The sequence below is a fragment of the Gorilla gorilla genome, chromosome 5, assembly GCF_029281585.2.
Source record: "Gorilla gorilla gorilla isolate KB3781 chromosome 5, NHGRI_mGorGor1-v2.1_pri, whole genome shotgun sequence".
In the NCBI taxonomy this organism is placed as follows: domain Eukaryota; kingdom Metazoa; phylum Chordata; class Mammalia; order Primates; family Hominidae; genus Gorilla; species Gorilla gorilla.
The window spans coordinates 107,246,702-107,263,429 of NC_073229.2; the positions used below are offsets into that span (position 1 = coordinate 107,246,702).

The window sequence follows — 16,728 nt, forward strand, 5'->3', positions numbered from 1 at the left end:
AGGTGGCAGTTGAAGCCAAGAGAATAATTGAAATTACCTAGGTACATTGTAAATAACAAGGAGGAAAAAAGGAATGAGATCATTTTAAGAGTATTTAGGAGTCTCAGTATTTAATATCAGGTGGGGGAAAGTAGCCAATGAAAAAGAGTCAGAAATAGAAAATGTACCAGGAGGCCGGGCTCAGTGGCTCACGCCTGTAATCCCAGCACTTTGGGAGGCCGAGGTGGGTGGATTACCTGAGGTCAGGAGTTCAAGACCAGACTGCCCAACATGGTGAAACCTCATCTTAACTAAAAATACAAAAATTAGCCGGGTGTGGTGGTGAGTGCCTGTAATACTAGCTACTGGGGAGGCTGAGGTATGAGAATCACTTGAACCTGGGAGGTGGAGGTTGCAGTGAGCTGGTTGCACCACTACACTTCAGCATGGGCAACAGAGTGAGAGTCCATCAAAAAAAAAAAAAAGAGAGAGAAAAGAAAGGAAAATGTACCAGGAGACAAAGCAATCCTGGAAGTCAAAAGGGAAGAGTGCTTCAAGAGAATGCTCTGGTTAATAGTATCACATGTTAAATAAAATAGGATAAGGTCTGAAGATAGAGCATTGGATCTGGCAATTGGTAGACATTGGTGACCAAAATGAGAACAGTTTCAGTGGAGGAGGTAGAAGTATCGTGATTGATTAATGATGGAAGATAAACAGAAGAAATTCATATATATATATATATATATATAAACAATTGATAGAGTTTGGTAGCTTTAAGCCAGAAGGTTAGTTAGAATAAAGATATTGGGGTTTGGTTGTTGCTGTTATTTTTTTCTCATTTTAGAATTATGAGGAAATATGTGAGTACATTTGTATTAAAAAGCAAAGATGTCAGTTCAGAAATAAAAATTACAGAAAAGAAAAAAGATAATGGATGAAGCAGGTCCCTGGACAGGCGGGTCGTGGCCCTGGGGCACATGGGAAAAAAGGTAGCCTGGAAGAGACTGAGAGACTATGACTGTATCTTTAGATCAAACAGTACCTAAAATGGGAGACAGAAAAGTAGAAAACTGAAGCCATTCTTTCTTGATGATTTCTGTTTTTTATAAACTAGGAGCAAGAGAGATTCCTAATTCATTTGTTCATCACTTGCTAAGTACAGGACATGGTGCTTGAAACTTAGGATACAGAAATAAAAATATAGTCATGGTCCTTTGTTTTCTGATATTTACAGTCTGTTGGAAAAGATAGACATTAAGCAATTCAAATAAAGAATGATAAGTGTTTTAGTAAGTGAATATTGGGTACTATGAGAACATCAAATAGGGGGCCTAACCTAGTCTAATTAGAAGATAGTCTCCCTAAGGAAATGGCTTCTTAGGCTGAGGCCTGAAAGTTTGGGAATCCCCCAGACAAGGAGGGTATAAGTAAGGGAGTGGGAATTGTATCTGTCAGAGCAGCATATGGAAAGGTATGGGCACTAAAAAGAGCATAGAAAGTTCCGAAAGGAACTAGAAAGGAATTCTTCAGTATAGCTGGAGCAGAGGGTACAGGAGTAAAATTGGTGAGTATCAGTGGATTGTACAGAGGTATGTAGTAGCCATTTCTTAAAAGATGTTAAAGTCCACATTGGCAATGGGAAATCAGTGAAAGGTTTTACTGAGAGCTGCTTCAGGGCAATAATGAACCAATACATGTTAAAACATGAAGAGCAAGATATGATAGCAGCTGCTTCTAGGTAGCTATCTGGTGGAGATACAATTTGTTATATTCAAAAAATATCTAGGAGAGTGACTTGGAGAGAGAACTTGATGACCTTGATAACTGATTGCAGGTTAGAGTAGAAAATTATTATTATTTTATTTTTGGATCCAGGCTGTCACTCTGTCACCCTGGCTGGAGTACAGTGTCATGATCACAGCTCATTGCAGCCTCTACCTCCCAGGTTCAAGCAGTCCTCTACTCTCAGCCTCCCAAGTAGCTGGGACCACAGGCACATGCCACTGTGCCCAGCTAATTTTTATTTTTTGTAGAGATGGGGTCTCACTATGTTTCCTGGGCTGGTCTTTAAACTCCTGGGCCTAAGCAGTCCTCCCACCTCCGCCGTCCAAAGTACTTGGATTACAGGCATGAGCCAACTTACCCAGCCATGTTAGAGTAGAAGATTTTTAAAGCTACTCATGAGGCTCAGGCAGGAGGATTGCATGAGTCAAGGATCAGTCCTAGATTTATAGCTTTTGGTCAGCTAGATAGACAGTGATGCCATATTTTGAAATGACAATTCTTACAGGGAAGGCACATGTTTTGCTGGGGCACATCGGGGGAGAATTCTGTTTTTGGAATTGTGAAATATGAGGACTTTGTGAAACAGCTAGGTAGCTATTGAGTTTATAAGTATAAAACCCAGGTGAGAGAACTGGTCTGGTTTAATGGATGTAGTCATTCATATACAGGTATCATTTTAAGCCAATCAGTATAACTTTTTCATCAGAAAGAAATATTTATACATATAATTGCATATGAATTAATACTGTATAGTTATTTTGCTTCCCTCTCCTTTGTCTTTATTTTTTTAATAGTTCTGGATTATTTCCTCTTCTTGCAAATGCTGCCATGTCTGTGAAACCAACATTGCTCAGTTTGTATGAGATATATTATCTGCCTTTGGGTAAAACACTGAAACCTGGTCTACAGGGATTGCTTACTGGTATTCTTCCTGGCTTAGAAGAAGGATCAGAGTACTATGAGAGGTAAGATCATATTTGGTGCAGTTATGTAATTGAAGTCATGGATTTGTCAGCAAGCATATTTAGGTCAAATATGTTTTAACATCACAAATGAATTATTCTAGACAGTTCAGTATATCACATGAATATTTCTATAGCAATGAAACATTATTATAGTTTATCTAGTCTATGTATCATACTGAAAATATAGCTATTGATAAAAGCATAGACTTCGGAGGTGGATGTACTGAGTTGAAATCTTCCCTATACAGACACTGAGCTTAGGGAAGTTTTCTTAGTGTCTGAACTTTATTCAGTTTCCTCATCTTTAAAACAAACATAATACCTATTTATCTGTGTTATTCTAATAACAAATCACTTAGTCCTTAGCCAAGCACATATAAGTCACTCAAGAAAATTGTGACCCATAATTTAAAATAATATAACAGGACATTTAGATTAGTGATAAGAATGGAAGATTAGTCCATGCACTAACAATTTTTAAGTTGCTAATGGGAGAAAATAGCTTAGTACCAGTACAGTGCTGTTTCACTAGCTGTTGACGTGGTACTCTTGATATCTAACTATTCAAATAAAGTTATTTGATCTGTTTGGACTCTATTATTATTTTCGGGGAGTTAATATTTGTAGGCAATGCATGATGGCATTAAGTATCTCTAATATCTCATTACTAATATTCTTATTAAAAAACTAAAATGTATATGGTATTTTATTACTTAGCGTACTTTAACAACCTAGTGAGGTAGATAGGTCTTGTGGTGGAGTGTTTTGTTGTTGTTGTTCTCTTCATTTTACAGATGAGGAGACTGAACTTAACAATGAAGTGACTTCCTCAACATATACAGCTAGTAAATGGTGGAGCCAGGAGTTAAATTCAGTCCTCTGACTCTAAAGTATATTCTTCTTTCAGTCTATCACACTTGTTTCCAGGGTGGAACATATGACTGTAGCATGGATGTTTGCATACATTTTTGGAAAAGAATGATTTATTTTTTAAAATATGAAACTAAATGTTTCCCTTCTTAAACCACTTTATTTATACCTCAGAACAAATATGTTGTTGGAAAAGGTTGCTGCTGCTGTGGACCAGTCAGCATTCTACAGTGCCCTGTGGGGTAGTCTTCTCACCAGTCCTGCTGTGCGTTTACCTGGAATCACGTATGTTCTTGCCCATTTAAACAGGAAGCTTTCTATGGAAGATCAACTTTATATAATTGGCAGTGATATTGAGCTAATGGTAGGTCTAAAAATATGGTTGCTCATTTCACAAATATTTCTTTAGAGTCAGGCACTATTCCAGACATATATTGAGGATTGTGTAATGAACAAAGTTCCTATTTTCATCGAGCTTACATTTATCAAGGAAAATTAAAGGCCAAAATAATAATTATTATTTTTAAAAGCTTAACTCCTGGCCTCAAGTGATCCTCTCACCTTGGCCTCATAGCCTTCTTTATAAGAAGTGAATTTTAGATAAAGTAATATAGCCAGATTCCGTATGGAATTTATGTGAGAAGATGTACTAAAAGAGATAGTGAAAGATAATAGGAAGAAAAATCACATTTATTGCTTACTTATACAGTATTTTTCTTTTTAATTTCAAGATTAACAACAGAGGGCAAGCTTTATATCTCTAGAGTGCTATACTCTTAATATGAGCAAGGAATAAAAAACCCTCAAGGATCATTTTGAAAAATTAAACAATTTGATTGATCATACTTTACTTTTTCTGCATATGATTATGACATTACTGATATTTTAATGCATATTTCTGGTTAGATTTAGTGAAGTTAATTTATATACACTGAAATTAGCCCTTCTTACATTGTAGAGTTACCTGAATTTTGGCAATCACGTAGAGTCATATAACCACTATTGCAATCAAGACACAGAATATTTACATCACCCTAAAAAGTCCTCTATGCCTTTTTTTTAGTCACTCCCCTTCCTCTACACTCCCAGGCCCTTAGAAACACTGATCTGTTTACTGTTTCTATAGTTTTGTTTTTTCTAGAATGTTACATAAATCATACTGTATATAAGTGGACTCATTTTTTGTGTTCTTTAAATCCACGTTGGTCAGGCTGGCCTCGAACTCCTGACCTCAGGTAATCCACCCACCTCAGCATCCCAAGGTGCTGGGATTACAGGCATGAGCCACTGCGCCTGGCTTGTGTTCATATACCATTAATCAGCTGATGGACATTTGGGTTGTTTCTATATTTTTTGGGTGTTAAAAATAATGCTCTTTTGAACACTCATGTATGAGTTTTAGTATGGACATGTGTTTTCATTTATTTCGGGTATACATCTAGTAGTGCCATTTCCAAGTTTTTTGGTAACTCTGTTGAACTTTTTGAAGAACTGGCAAACTTTTTTCCAAAGTGACTGCACCAATTTTTATTTCCACTTGCAGTATATGCAGGTTTCAGTTTCTCCACATCATTGCCAACACAACACTTGTTATTGTCTTTTTTATTATAGTCCTCCCAGTGGGTATAAAGTATTCTCATTGTGGTTTTGATTTGCATTTCCCTAATGACTAACGATGAACATCTTGTGGTTGGTTATTGGCTATTTGTGTATCTTCTTTGGATAAATTTCTGTTCAAATCCTTTGTCCATCTTAAAAATTAGATTATTTGCCTTTTTGTTGTTGAATTGTAGGAGTTCCTTATATATTCTGGATATTAAACCCTTGTCATATATATGATTTGAAAATATTTTCCCCCATTCTGTAGATTGTCTTCTAACATTCTTGATAGGGTCCCCTGAAGCAAAAAAGTTTTAATTTTGATCAAGTCCAGTTCATCCGGACTTGATTTTTTTTTCTCTTGCTGCTTGTGCTTTGGTGTTATATTAGGAAACCATTGTCTAATCCAAGGTACCAGAGATTTACTCTTTTTTCTTCAATGCGTAAGTTTATTAGAAACTGCCAAACTATTTTCCAAAATGGCTATGCTTTTTAAATTCAGGTTTTAAAATATACTGTTACATTTCTTTTGAATAACTTAATGGAAATTTTAAACAAATCATTTTTTACTTATTTAAACAAATGACACACATGGAAAAATATTCCCAAAATATCACAGTCAAAGGAGTATTCTTTCTAATATTCAAAGAGCTACTATAGATAAATAAAAACAAGTAGAAAATGGATTTGAACAGATAATTAACTTAAAGGAAATAAGAATAATTCGAACATAAAGAGATGATCAACATTGTAATAAAGAAATGAGTTTAAACTACACCAAGCCAGTTTTCATGTCAGATGGGCAAAAATACAAATATATATATATATATAGAGAGAGAGAGAGAGAGAGAGAGAGAGAGAGCTAAGCAAGCATGTGGAGAAACAAACTGTCATGTAAAACTGGTGGGAATATAAAGTGATAGAAACCTCACATAAAGCATTATGCTATGTATTTATTGACACAGTCTCACTTTGTCGCCCAGGCTGGAGTTCAGTGGCACAATCTTGGCTCACTGCAACCTCCACCTCCAGGGTTCAAGTAAACTCCCTTGCCTCAGCCACCTGAGTGGCTGGGATTACAGGCATGCACCACCACACCCAGCTAATTTTTGTGTTTTTAGTGGAGACAGGGTTTCACCATGTTGGCCAGGCTGATTTCCAACTCCTGACCAAGTGATCTACCCACCTCAGCCTCCCAAAGTGCTGGGATTGCAGGCGTGAGCCACCATGCCCAACAGCATTATGCCATTTAAATTGTAACTACACATACCCCAAGACCTGGCAATTCTATTTTGAGGAATTTATCTTACAGATGTAATGTAAGTATTATATATTGCAACATTATTTACAATAGTGTTTAGAAATGTGTAAGTGCACATGATTAGAAGCTTGGTTAAATAAATTAGAGTTCATTTATGAAATAAAATACTTTGGCCATTAAGAAATGAAGCTCTTTAATGATAAGGAAAGATCTCTAAAACATGTTAAATGAAAAAGGCAGGTTTGGAATATATATATGGTGTTTTTCTTGTACTTACAGGAAATATTCACTAGTAAAACTGGTGCCTACAAAACAGAATTTGGATAGTTGGAAGTTTTGCTGTATAGTCTTACGTACTTCTTAATTTTTAAACCATCATGATATATGTACTATTCAAAATAATGTAAATATCTTTAATTATTGAATAGATCCTCAGAAGCATACTTTTGAGAAAATAAAGAGTTGTCACATTTTCATGGCAAAAATGTCTCAGCATAATAGACAATAGATGTTAAAGATGCTGTTATTTCAGGTAGAAGCAGTAAGTACTTCAGTGCAGGACTCAAGTGTACTTGTACAGAGAAGCACACTGGACCTCATACTCTTCTGTTTTCCATTCCACATGAGTCAGGTAAAATATTAACGCTGATATTATTATAAGGCATTCTTGGAAAACTATAGATTGATAATGTGTAGTTATTTTTTAAAGGCATGTGTGTTGAATTCTTCTTGTATAAATCAGTAAGCACGTAGAAAATAAGTTCCTTTTTAAGGAGTGGAATTTGTTGTGAAAAAAAAACTAAAGATAAAAGCTTCACTGATTTGATAAGAATATGGTCATTGAAGTAGATTATTTCATACTTTTGAAAAAAGTTGTAGCATATAAAAAGGAAGAGGTTCTCTATTGCTAACTCTGAGTAAGCCAAGACTGAGACCCAGCCATCATCTGTACTGGTGTTATGTTATCTTGTTTTGGTGATTTTAACATGCATGCCAGACCCTTGGCAGAGTTGACTATAACTTAAGAGCCACATGTTTAGCCACTGTGATATTCTATAATACTTTTATTACAAATAAGTGCAACTAACTTGACAAATCATAAATGAAGTTCATTCCTAGAACTTAATTTAATCAGTGCCCTCATTTTAAAAGAAAGGATCTAAATTCCTTTGACTTATAAACCTTGATGAAGAGTGATTTACAGCACCAGTATATAGGCATTCAGAATGGTGGAACTACATACCTAACAAAAGTAATAAGATATAGAGAATATCTACCTTGGAAAAGTAAATTTATTCCTAAAAAGGACTATTATTTGAGGTTTTCATAAGAACTGTGATTAATAGATAACTGTAGTGAATTTGCATTATGACTGGCCAATTTTTTATTCATTATTTTATTAACATTTTTCTTTTACTTATTTAATTTGATATTGAAATATTAATAACTAAATAATTCTACTCTTCCTTGTCTATACTTTGACTAATTGGAACATAAACCACTCTGTTTCTATTTTGAGACTTTCTTCCTTCAACCAAGGGACTTTATTCTGCCCCCTGGCTTTTCACAAAAACAACTGTTGAGTCATCTCAGCATAATCTAAATTTACCAATGCTCTATTATAGGGATGGCCAAACAGCAGCTCATAAGTTAAGAAAGACTTATGTTTTTTTAAACACTTAGAAAACAAAGAAGAATATGCCAAAGCAATGTATGTGATCTGAAAGTCTAAATTATGTACTGTCTGGATCTTTATCCAAAAAATTTATTGACTTTCCTCTTGAATTTTTCCCATTGCTTTCTTACCTTCCAAACATTCAACATCATTAGGCCCTCAATTGACAGATGTCTCAACAAGATCTGAGGAATTAAGTCATAGTAGACTCAAGAATAACTTAATTTGTAATCTTAATATATCAGCGTTTCCTAAGCTTTTCTCAGCCTGTACTTTCTTACTCTGCCTTTTCTGTATTCCTGCCAGCCAAAATGTTCTAGATTCTTATATTCTATAATATGTATTATGGAAACAATAGCTTCGTTGAATGTGTTTTTTAAAAGTATACACCCAATTCTAATAATGTTATAATTCTAATACTTTTCTCCCCACTATGCTACCAAACTCTAATATACTTCTCCCTATTACTGTACCAAACTGAATAAGGATTATGACGTAGGTACCTTAGTGTTCCACTTTCCCTCTTTCTATGTCTTACATATAATAGAATACAATCCAAGTATGGATTGTATTATAATTGTGACTTAACAGTGCCTTCATTACCATATCCCAAAAGGATGATTGTTGTTAGGAACTTCAACAGTGGGATGGACTGCTACACTTCTTTAACTTGTTTCCTGGAAAGCTCACCCAAATCTGTAGTACTTACACCTTTGAGATTATAATAGACTTTTTTTCATATTAGAAATAGATGGTGATATCAATTGTAATCAAGAAGCAACTTCTTTTTTAAATTTATTTTTTAATGGACATGAATTGTATATATTGATCCTGTACAACATGATGTTTGAAATATGTATACATTCTGGAATCTGTAAATGGAGCTAATTAACATTCATTACCTCACACAATTAATTTTTACAGTGAGAACACTTAAAATATACTCTGAGCAGTTTTTAAGAGTACAATACATTGTGGCCGGGTGTGGTGGCTCACGCCTGTAATCCCAGCACTTTGGGAGGCCAAGGCAAGCGGATTACGAGGTCAGGAGATCGAGACTATCCTGGCTAACACGGTGAAACCCCATCTCTACTAAAAATACAAAAAAAATTAGCAGGGCATGGTGGCAGGCGCCTGTAGTCCCAGCTACTCGGGAGGCTGAGGCAGGAGAATGGCGTGAACCCGGGAGGCGGAGCTTGCAGTGAGCAAGTGATCGTGCCACTGCACTCCAGCCTGGCGACAGAGCAAGACTGTCTCAAAAAAAAAGAAAAAGAGAATACAATACATTGCTAACAACTATAGTTACCGTGTTGTACTGTAGATCTTTTTGAACTTATTTTTCCCATCTGAAATTTTTTATCCTTTGACTAACATCTTCTACTTCCTGCTTTCTTAAGTAGTTTTTCTCCCAAAATAAGATGGGGAGACATTTGTACTTTTAAAGATTTTGTGACAATATAATCTTCATATCTTATGTTGGATAGATCAGAAGTTCTCAAATGTTTTAGTTGTAGAACCCCATTACACTCTTTAAAAGTACAGAAGGTCCTCAAAAATCTTTTGCTTGTATTGGTTAGATCGTCTATTGTGATTTGTTCTTTTGGTTAAAGTATATGAAGAAAATCTGATCTCACATTGATATGTAGTTGGAAAATCGAGGAGTATTTCAGTAGCATTTTCCGTTAAAATTACATATTCTTTGATATTATACCAAAACTTCGAAGCTGTCGATTTTAAAAATTAGTTACAATATTAAGTCTTAAACCACATCAATGAACTTTTCATATTCTATTCCATTAAAATCCACTGGTCTATCTTGTACTTTCAGTGGCTCTTTCAGTCATATGTGCTTTTGTAACTTCATGATTGGATATTAAGGAAATACTGGTTTACTGAATTATGCAGATTTTCCAAATGTTTTCACATTTTATTGTACAATACCAATCATGTTTATTACTATTGCCACTGATCTCATCAGTAAAGATTTTTAGATATTGGGAGAAACTTTTAAGCCCAGTATTGAGAAGCTTTCAACCAATTCAAATCAAAACAATACAATTTCAGCCAGATGCGGTGGCTCACACCTGTAATTCCAGCACTTTGGGAGGCCTAGGCAAGCAGATCACTTGAGGTCAGGAGTTCAAGACCAGCCTGGCCAACATGGTGAAACCCTATGCTCTAATAAAAATACAAAAATTAGCTCGGCATGGTGGCACATGCCTGTAACCCCAGCTACTCTGAAGGCTGAGGCAGGAGAATCGCTTGAACCTGGGAGGCAGAGGTTGCAGTGAGCCGAGATTGCAACACTGCACTCCAGCCTGGGCGACAGAGTGAGACTCCATCTTAAAAAAAACCCAAAAAATACAGTTTCAGTCTAAATGCAAGTTTTCCATAATTCTACTTTTCTCCTAGAAGCCCAACTTTTATTATTTGTCACGATTAATGTTATTTTCCTTTCAATGTCAGGCTCACTTTGAGAAAATGACTACAAAATGTCCAGGCCTGAATAATCATAATTCATATTAGTAATTCTTCGGGTAAAAATGGCATTCTTTGAGAAAGCTGGTAGTTAAGCTCACAACTCAGTTATACAATTGCTTTTCCTTAAGACAACTATCATACTTCAGTATACATCAGAAGTAATTTTAGTACTTTTTTATTTTATTTTATGTTATGTTATGTTATGTTATGTTATGTTATGTTATGTTATGTTATTTTGAGACAGAGTCTTTCTCTGTCACCTAGGCTGGAGTGCAGTGGTGCTATCTTAGCTCACTGCAACCTCTGCCTCCAGGGTTCGAGTGATTCTCCTGCCTCAACCTCCTGAGTAGCTGGGACTACAGGTGCCAACCACCATGCCCAGCTAATTTTTTGTAATTTTAGTAGAGATGGGGTTTCACCATGTTAGCCAGGATGGTCTAGATCTCCTGACCTTGTGATCCGCCTGCCTTGGCCTCCCAAAGTGCTGGGATTACAGGTGTGAGTCACGGTGCCCGGCCACATCAGAAATACTTTAAGTGAATCTTTCATTCTATTATACAGAATATTAAAAGACATGCACTCAAAGGTTGATACTTATTTTTTAATTTTACTACAAGTACATGGCAGTAAAAATATAATGATTACAAGTGTAGTAGGTACAGCTGCTATGCTGCCTCTTTTCATGCTAAGGTGCCAGCAGTTTTATCCACTATTGCATGATCAGGGCATATGTCAACAGAACAAATAGCCCAATAACATCTTTGTATTGTTATGAATATGCATAGTTTTATTTGTTATGAATATGAATAGCTGGTTTTTACTTTGTGCACCCCCTGAAAAAGTCTTAGAGATACCTAGAGGTCTTGAACCATACTTTCAGAATTGTACAGATCAATAGAAGGCATTTGTGTTCAAAGGAGTGAACCTAATTCGTCAATTGTTGGTGATCTGTGTTCTGTATCATCTCAGTTATTTCTCTAAGGTTCCTTTAACACAAATGAGCTGGGTAAATCCTTTCTAATTCTATCAAGAAGCATGATATAGGACAAAGTTCACTGGTCTGTGATTAAGGAGAAGTGAGTTCTCCATCTAGCTGGGGCACTAACCAGGCATTTGAATTTGGCTAAGCACTTAGCCAAAACCTCAAGAACCTGCGAGGTTTAGATTCTTTACTTATAGAGTGGTTGTTAAACTAGTCAGTTTCCACATTATCATCTAATTCTCAGATTCCAAGATTATATTGTAAAGTGATTATCTGGCAGTATTCTTAAAATTAATAGCAAGTTAGTTGCTTTTCTTCTATTTTGATATTTATAAATTTACCTCTTTTAGCTAAAACCCAGATCTCCTTTAATCATTTTTTTAAACGTTGAATTAAGGATATTGGGAAAAAAGAAAAAAATTATTTCTCTTAGAAAGAAATGGAACAAAATGAGAGAAAAATTAAGATTGTTAAAGCTGGATGATTGGTAGAAAACGGTTTATTATTTTGTTTTCTGTATTTTTTGATATGTTTAAAATACTACAAGATAAAAATTTTTAAAAAGAATAAAGAGTGGATGAAGATAGTAACCTTCTCAGGAGTTTATAGTCAGTTGACAACATTATAAATGTGAAAGACTAATGGCATATTATTTTCTTGTGCCTGTCCCATCTTGCTTCATTTTATTTGTTTTATGTCAGAATTTGCTTTTATTATATAGACAAAGAACTTTAAACTGGAAGTTAAAATAATTAAGTTACAGTTTCAGTTATGCAGCTAAATAGCCATGTTACCTAACTTTCTTCCTGTTTCCTAATCTGTAAAATGGAAGTAATAATTCCTGTGTTTGAAATAATCCATGAAAGTACTCCATACACCCTAATATTCTAAGCATATTTCAGGGCATTTTTTAAAGAGAAAAAAGATAATATATATTGTATATTGCTAAGTACAACCATATTCCTAACTCTTTCAGGCCACTCGACCGGATATGATCAGGATCTTGTCAGCAGCCCTTCATGTAGTGCTAAGGAGGGATATGTCTCTGAATCGAAGACTTTATGCATGGCTTCTTGGTAGGTATTTGATGTCTACGGTCATGATTGGGGAAAAAATGGAGGGAGATTTGTCATGTATAAGTATTACCAAGTTGTATGTATGTCCTGAATTTAAAAACTAAAATCTCTTGTGTAAATGGACAATAAAAATATAAACAGTATTAGTTGTGTATTGTATGAAGACATTTCAGCAGCTTTATAGCTGAAGAGTCTATTTGAATTCATAAAGTCATGTTCCCTTGTCCTTAACAAGATGTTATTCCCCTTACAAATTGAGACGGTTGTATAAAAGTTAGTAGGCAAAGAAGGATGAGCTAATAATCAAAATACTGTCCAAAACTTTGAATTCATCAAAGGAATCAGGACTAGTACCATTGTCTTACACATCATACAGTGTCCCACTCAGGCAGTAATACATATGTACACTTTGGTCGTCCATGCTTTTTGTGTGTTTTGTCTGTCTTCACAACTCTTTACTGCCTAGAGTGAGGGGACATAATATAACTTATTGTGGATGTTCTGAGTATTCAGTTATTTCACTGTTAGTAAAATTGGCCAAAAAATAAAAAGGATAATTCTGGAAGAATACTATGATACTTATGTATTGAATTGGTTTCCCTGTATTAAACTATCTAAAATGATCTCTCTTGCTGACATTGAATGGGCTACTAATTGGTAAGTGTTTAGTGCTGTTCTGAGATTTTGCTGTTTTGGTATTTAGTGAACAACAGTTTTGAGAATTCCATTTTAAGTAATTTTGTGATTTGTTTCCATGGAGGTTTTGATAACAACGGTGCTATCATAGGACCCAGAAGCACAAGACACAGTAATCCTGAAGAACATGCCACTTACTACTTCACTACCTTTTCAAAAGAATTATTAGTCCAGGTAATGAATACTTTTATTATTCTTTGGTTACTTACTGACCACTAGAGGTAGTGAAAAAGTGTAAGACGAGGTCTTGCCTTAATTGAATTCACAGTTGAAGGGGTGGAGACAAGACTTACAAACTTCCCAAGAATTTTTATAACAAGAAAATTCCTGTAAAATGATAATCATATGTTAGACTACCATGTAAGACAAAAGACTTTTTTTCTCTTACTTTGTTGTTTTCATTATTAAAACATAGTTGTAGCTTCTCACCTGTCTGCTCAATGGAAGTTGGAGCTTTTCCAAAAATGAGTCAGGACCTGTGCTATTTCCTGTGAAGCTCTGGAGAAGTTTATTTCGTATTATTTTTAATTCAATTATATTTATTTAAGATATTTGAAATAAACAGAAGAAAATACATGGTATCTGAAGCATTTTTAAATGAGTGAGGTTATAAAAATATAGTTGTTAAGTCACTAATGGGAAAATAATTGCCTAATAGCAGACACTGCCATGATAATGTGGCATAGTTCGGAGAAGAATGATCTTAAATAGAAATTCATCTGTAGGGAAAACACTCAGCTCATGAATATATTTTTCTAAATTTTCTTTGATATTCCACTATGTCTAAAGAAAATTTAGACACTTTTTTTCTCAAGATAGATAAATAATATTTTTTTCCTAGCAGAGTAAGAAGGCCAAGGTTGGTGAAAAGCCTTCAGAAAAGCAATAGTGGGTATAAGTCTCCGTTATATATGGTTGCATTTAAAAATACTTTTTCTTAAGGAAAAAATATTTGGATATGTTTACTTAAATGACCAGTGTACTTTCCTTTTTTAAAGGCAATGGTGGGAATCTTACAAGTGAATGGATTTGGAGAAGAGAACACTCTAATGCAGGATCTAAAGCCTTTTCGCATTTTAATCAGTTTACTGGACAAACCTGAGCTAGGTAATGTATACTGTCCTAGGGCATAAGGTCATGTGTGGTACTTTTGTGTTAATAAGAAAATAAAAAGAGTCATCAGGGAAATTGTTATATTTTGAGGTGGACTTTAAATATAAGTTCTCAACAATTTCTTAAAGTTCACTCTACAAAGTTAAGATACAGGTATTCATCCAGCTGATACGTTATTATGTATCTGTCTTGTGGTATGTATGTAGCAGAAGAATCACTTTAAAGATGCTATCCAAGCTTCTCTTAATCCTGATTGTATTACTGAAATTAAAACATTTATCCATCATGAGCAATTTATAGTTCACAGAATCCAAGGACTTGAGGAAAATATTTGAGTTATATCCCTCAGCTTTCTTCTCCACATTCCCTTTATTTTGCATGTTTTCTCTTTATCCATTGTATATTTCTTATATATTATGGCACTTGAGACAGAAATTAGTAAAAAACATAAATATTTACAGCAATAAAATGAAATAATAAAGTATGTAATTTCTTCAAATTATATACAGATGTTTTAGCAGGTGTCTTCTCACCATTTTTTAAACATGAAAAATTTAAAATATAAGAATAACTTGAATTATATAAATGGTCTTGAGAGGTGTTTTAGCTGTTATGATAACAGATGAAGCTCAGGAATTTTTTTAAGGAAATCTGTAATAGCAAGAAAATTTAGCCTTATGCATTTTAGTATTATTTAAATTAATAGCAGTAATTACAAGTAGCATTTGTTGAACACTTATTATATTCTAGAAACTATGCTACCCATCTTACAAATATTTTTTCTAACCCTTAACCGTCCTGTAAATTTTGGTATTATCCTCATTCTGGATGAGGAAACTAAAGCTCAAAGAAGTTAAATAACTTGTCTAATGTAACAGAACTATTAACTGGCAAAACCAATTTGTCTGATTCTGTAATTTCTATTGTGTCAACCTGCACTTTAAATATTTGTTCAGTTATGTAATATCTTATATTACCTTCTCAAAGAAGTGTGAATTTAGCTTAGCTTCTGAAGAAATACTATTTTAAAAATACTTGTTTTTAAAACATTGTTTAATTGGGCCAATTTTCAGATAAGCATGATTTGCTCATGCTGATTAATTACTGTCTTTAATTTGAATATTAATTTTAGGACCTGTAATTCTAGAAGATGTCCTGATTGAAGTGTTTAGAACATTATATTCTCAATGCAAAGCAGAGTTGGATCTTCAAACTGAACCACCCTTCAGCAAGGATCATGCTCAGTTAAGCAGGTGGATTATCAAAAAATTAAATGTGACATGAAGACATAATATGTATTCACTTAATATAACCTTGAAGTGTAATAACTTGGGATCCTACTCTATGAAGTTTGTGTTCTAATAAGTAAAGCTGATTTAATACTAGTAAAGCTGATTTAATACTGACATACTAGTTGTATTGACAGTGCCTCACTATATAAAGACAATTGTTTTAATTGTTACAAAAGACAGGAGGAGAAAATAGGTAATAGGCTAAAGGGTTGCCACTTGAAATAACAAAGTTATTTTTCCCTGATGCAATTTCAGTAATAATGGCTATTAACAGCACTAGTTGGTTTTGTTGTTGTTGTTTTTCAAACTAAGAATAATAATTTGATTGAAACTGGTCAAGGTAAACCTTTCTTAAGAAAATCCTGAATAGCACAGGGAAGCAGACAAAATTCTTCACAATCAAGGCTGTGAAAATCAAATCACTACTCAGTTTGTATGTGCCAAGGGAAATAAAAGAATTTTGCCAAATTTACAGTCCCACACACTAAATAGTTCAAAAAGAAATTCTTGTTCTTTTGTCTTTTTTATTATGCAGAAACGATGCAAGTCTCATTTCTGATCATGATATTTGACAAAAATTCAAATTTGAAAAAATAACTGCCCATAAAATGATAGGAGAGTGGCAGTAGATAAAAATTATTTGTTGCAATCTTACTAGCACATTTTCTAGCAACTACCTAGGAATATGTACTGGCACTGCACTCAAATTTAAATTTGAAAAAACAAATGTTAATATTTTTTAGTTTTTGTTTTCTTTTCTCTTTTTTCAGTAAATTAAGAGAAAATAAGAAAACAGCAGAGCTGATTAAAACTGCTAACCTTCTCTTTAATTCCTTCGAACCTTATTATATGTGGGATTATGTTGCACGTTGGTTTGAAGAATGTTGTAGGTATGTTAAACTTTCATTCCTTTTAATTTCATAACATCTAAAGCTAACCTTTGGGTTTTTT

The 16,728-nt window shown here is 34.3% G+C and overlaps 1 protein-coding gene across 20 annotated transcripts in view; it reads left to right on the forward strand.

The window, feature by feature from the left end:
- Positions 1-16,728, forward strand: part of DOP1A (DOP1 leucine zipper like protein A) — a 101,332-nt gene that overhangs the window by 39,026 nt on the left and 45,578 nt on the right. For 12 of the 20 annotated variants that reach the window (XM_055391476.1, XM_055391469.1, XM_055391465.1 and 9 more), the window contains 8 exons: positions 2,562-2,732; positions 3,777-3,966; positions 6,995-7,093; positions 12,577-12,676; positions 13,437-13,546; positions 14,371-14,479; positions 15,618-15,738; positions 16,548-16,667. In XM_055391476.1, coding sequence (XP_055247451.1) covers positions 2,562-2,732; positions 3,777-3,966; positions 6,995-7,093; positions 12,577-12,676; positions 13,437-13,546; positions 14,371-14,479; positions 15,618-15,738; positions 16,548-16,667 — 1,020 coding nt within the window. The remainder of the gene's footprint in view (positions 1-2,561; positions 2,733-3,776; positions 3,967-6,994; positions 7,094-12,576; positions 12,677-13,436; positions 13,547-14,370; positions 14,480-15,617; positions 15,739-16,547; positions 16,668-16,728) is intronic. The other 8 variants (XM_019029523.3, XM_055391473.2, XM_055391467.2 and 5 more) reach the window with 2 other exon arrangements.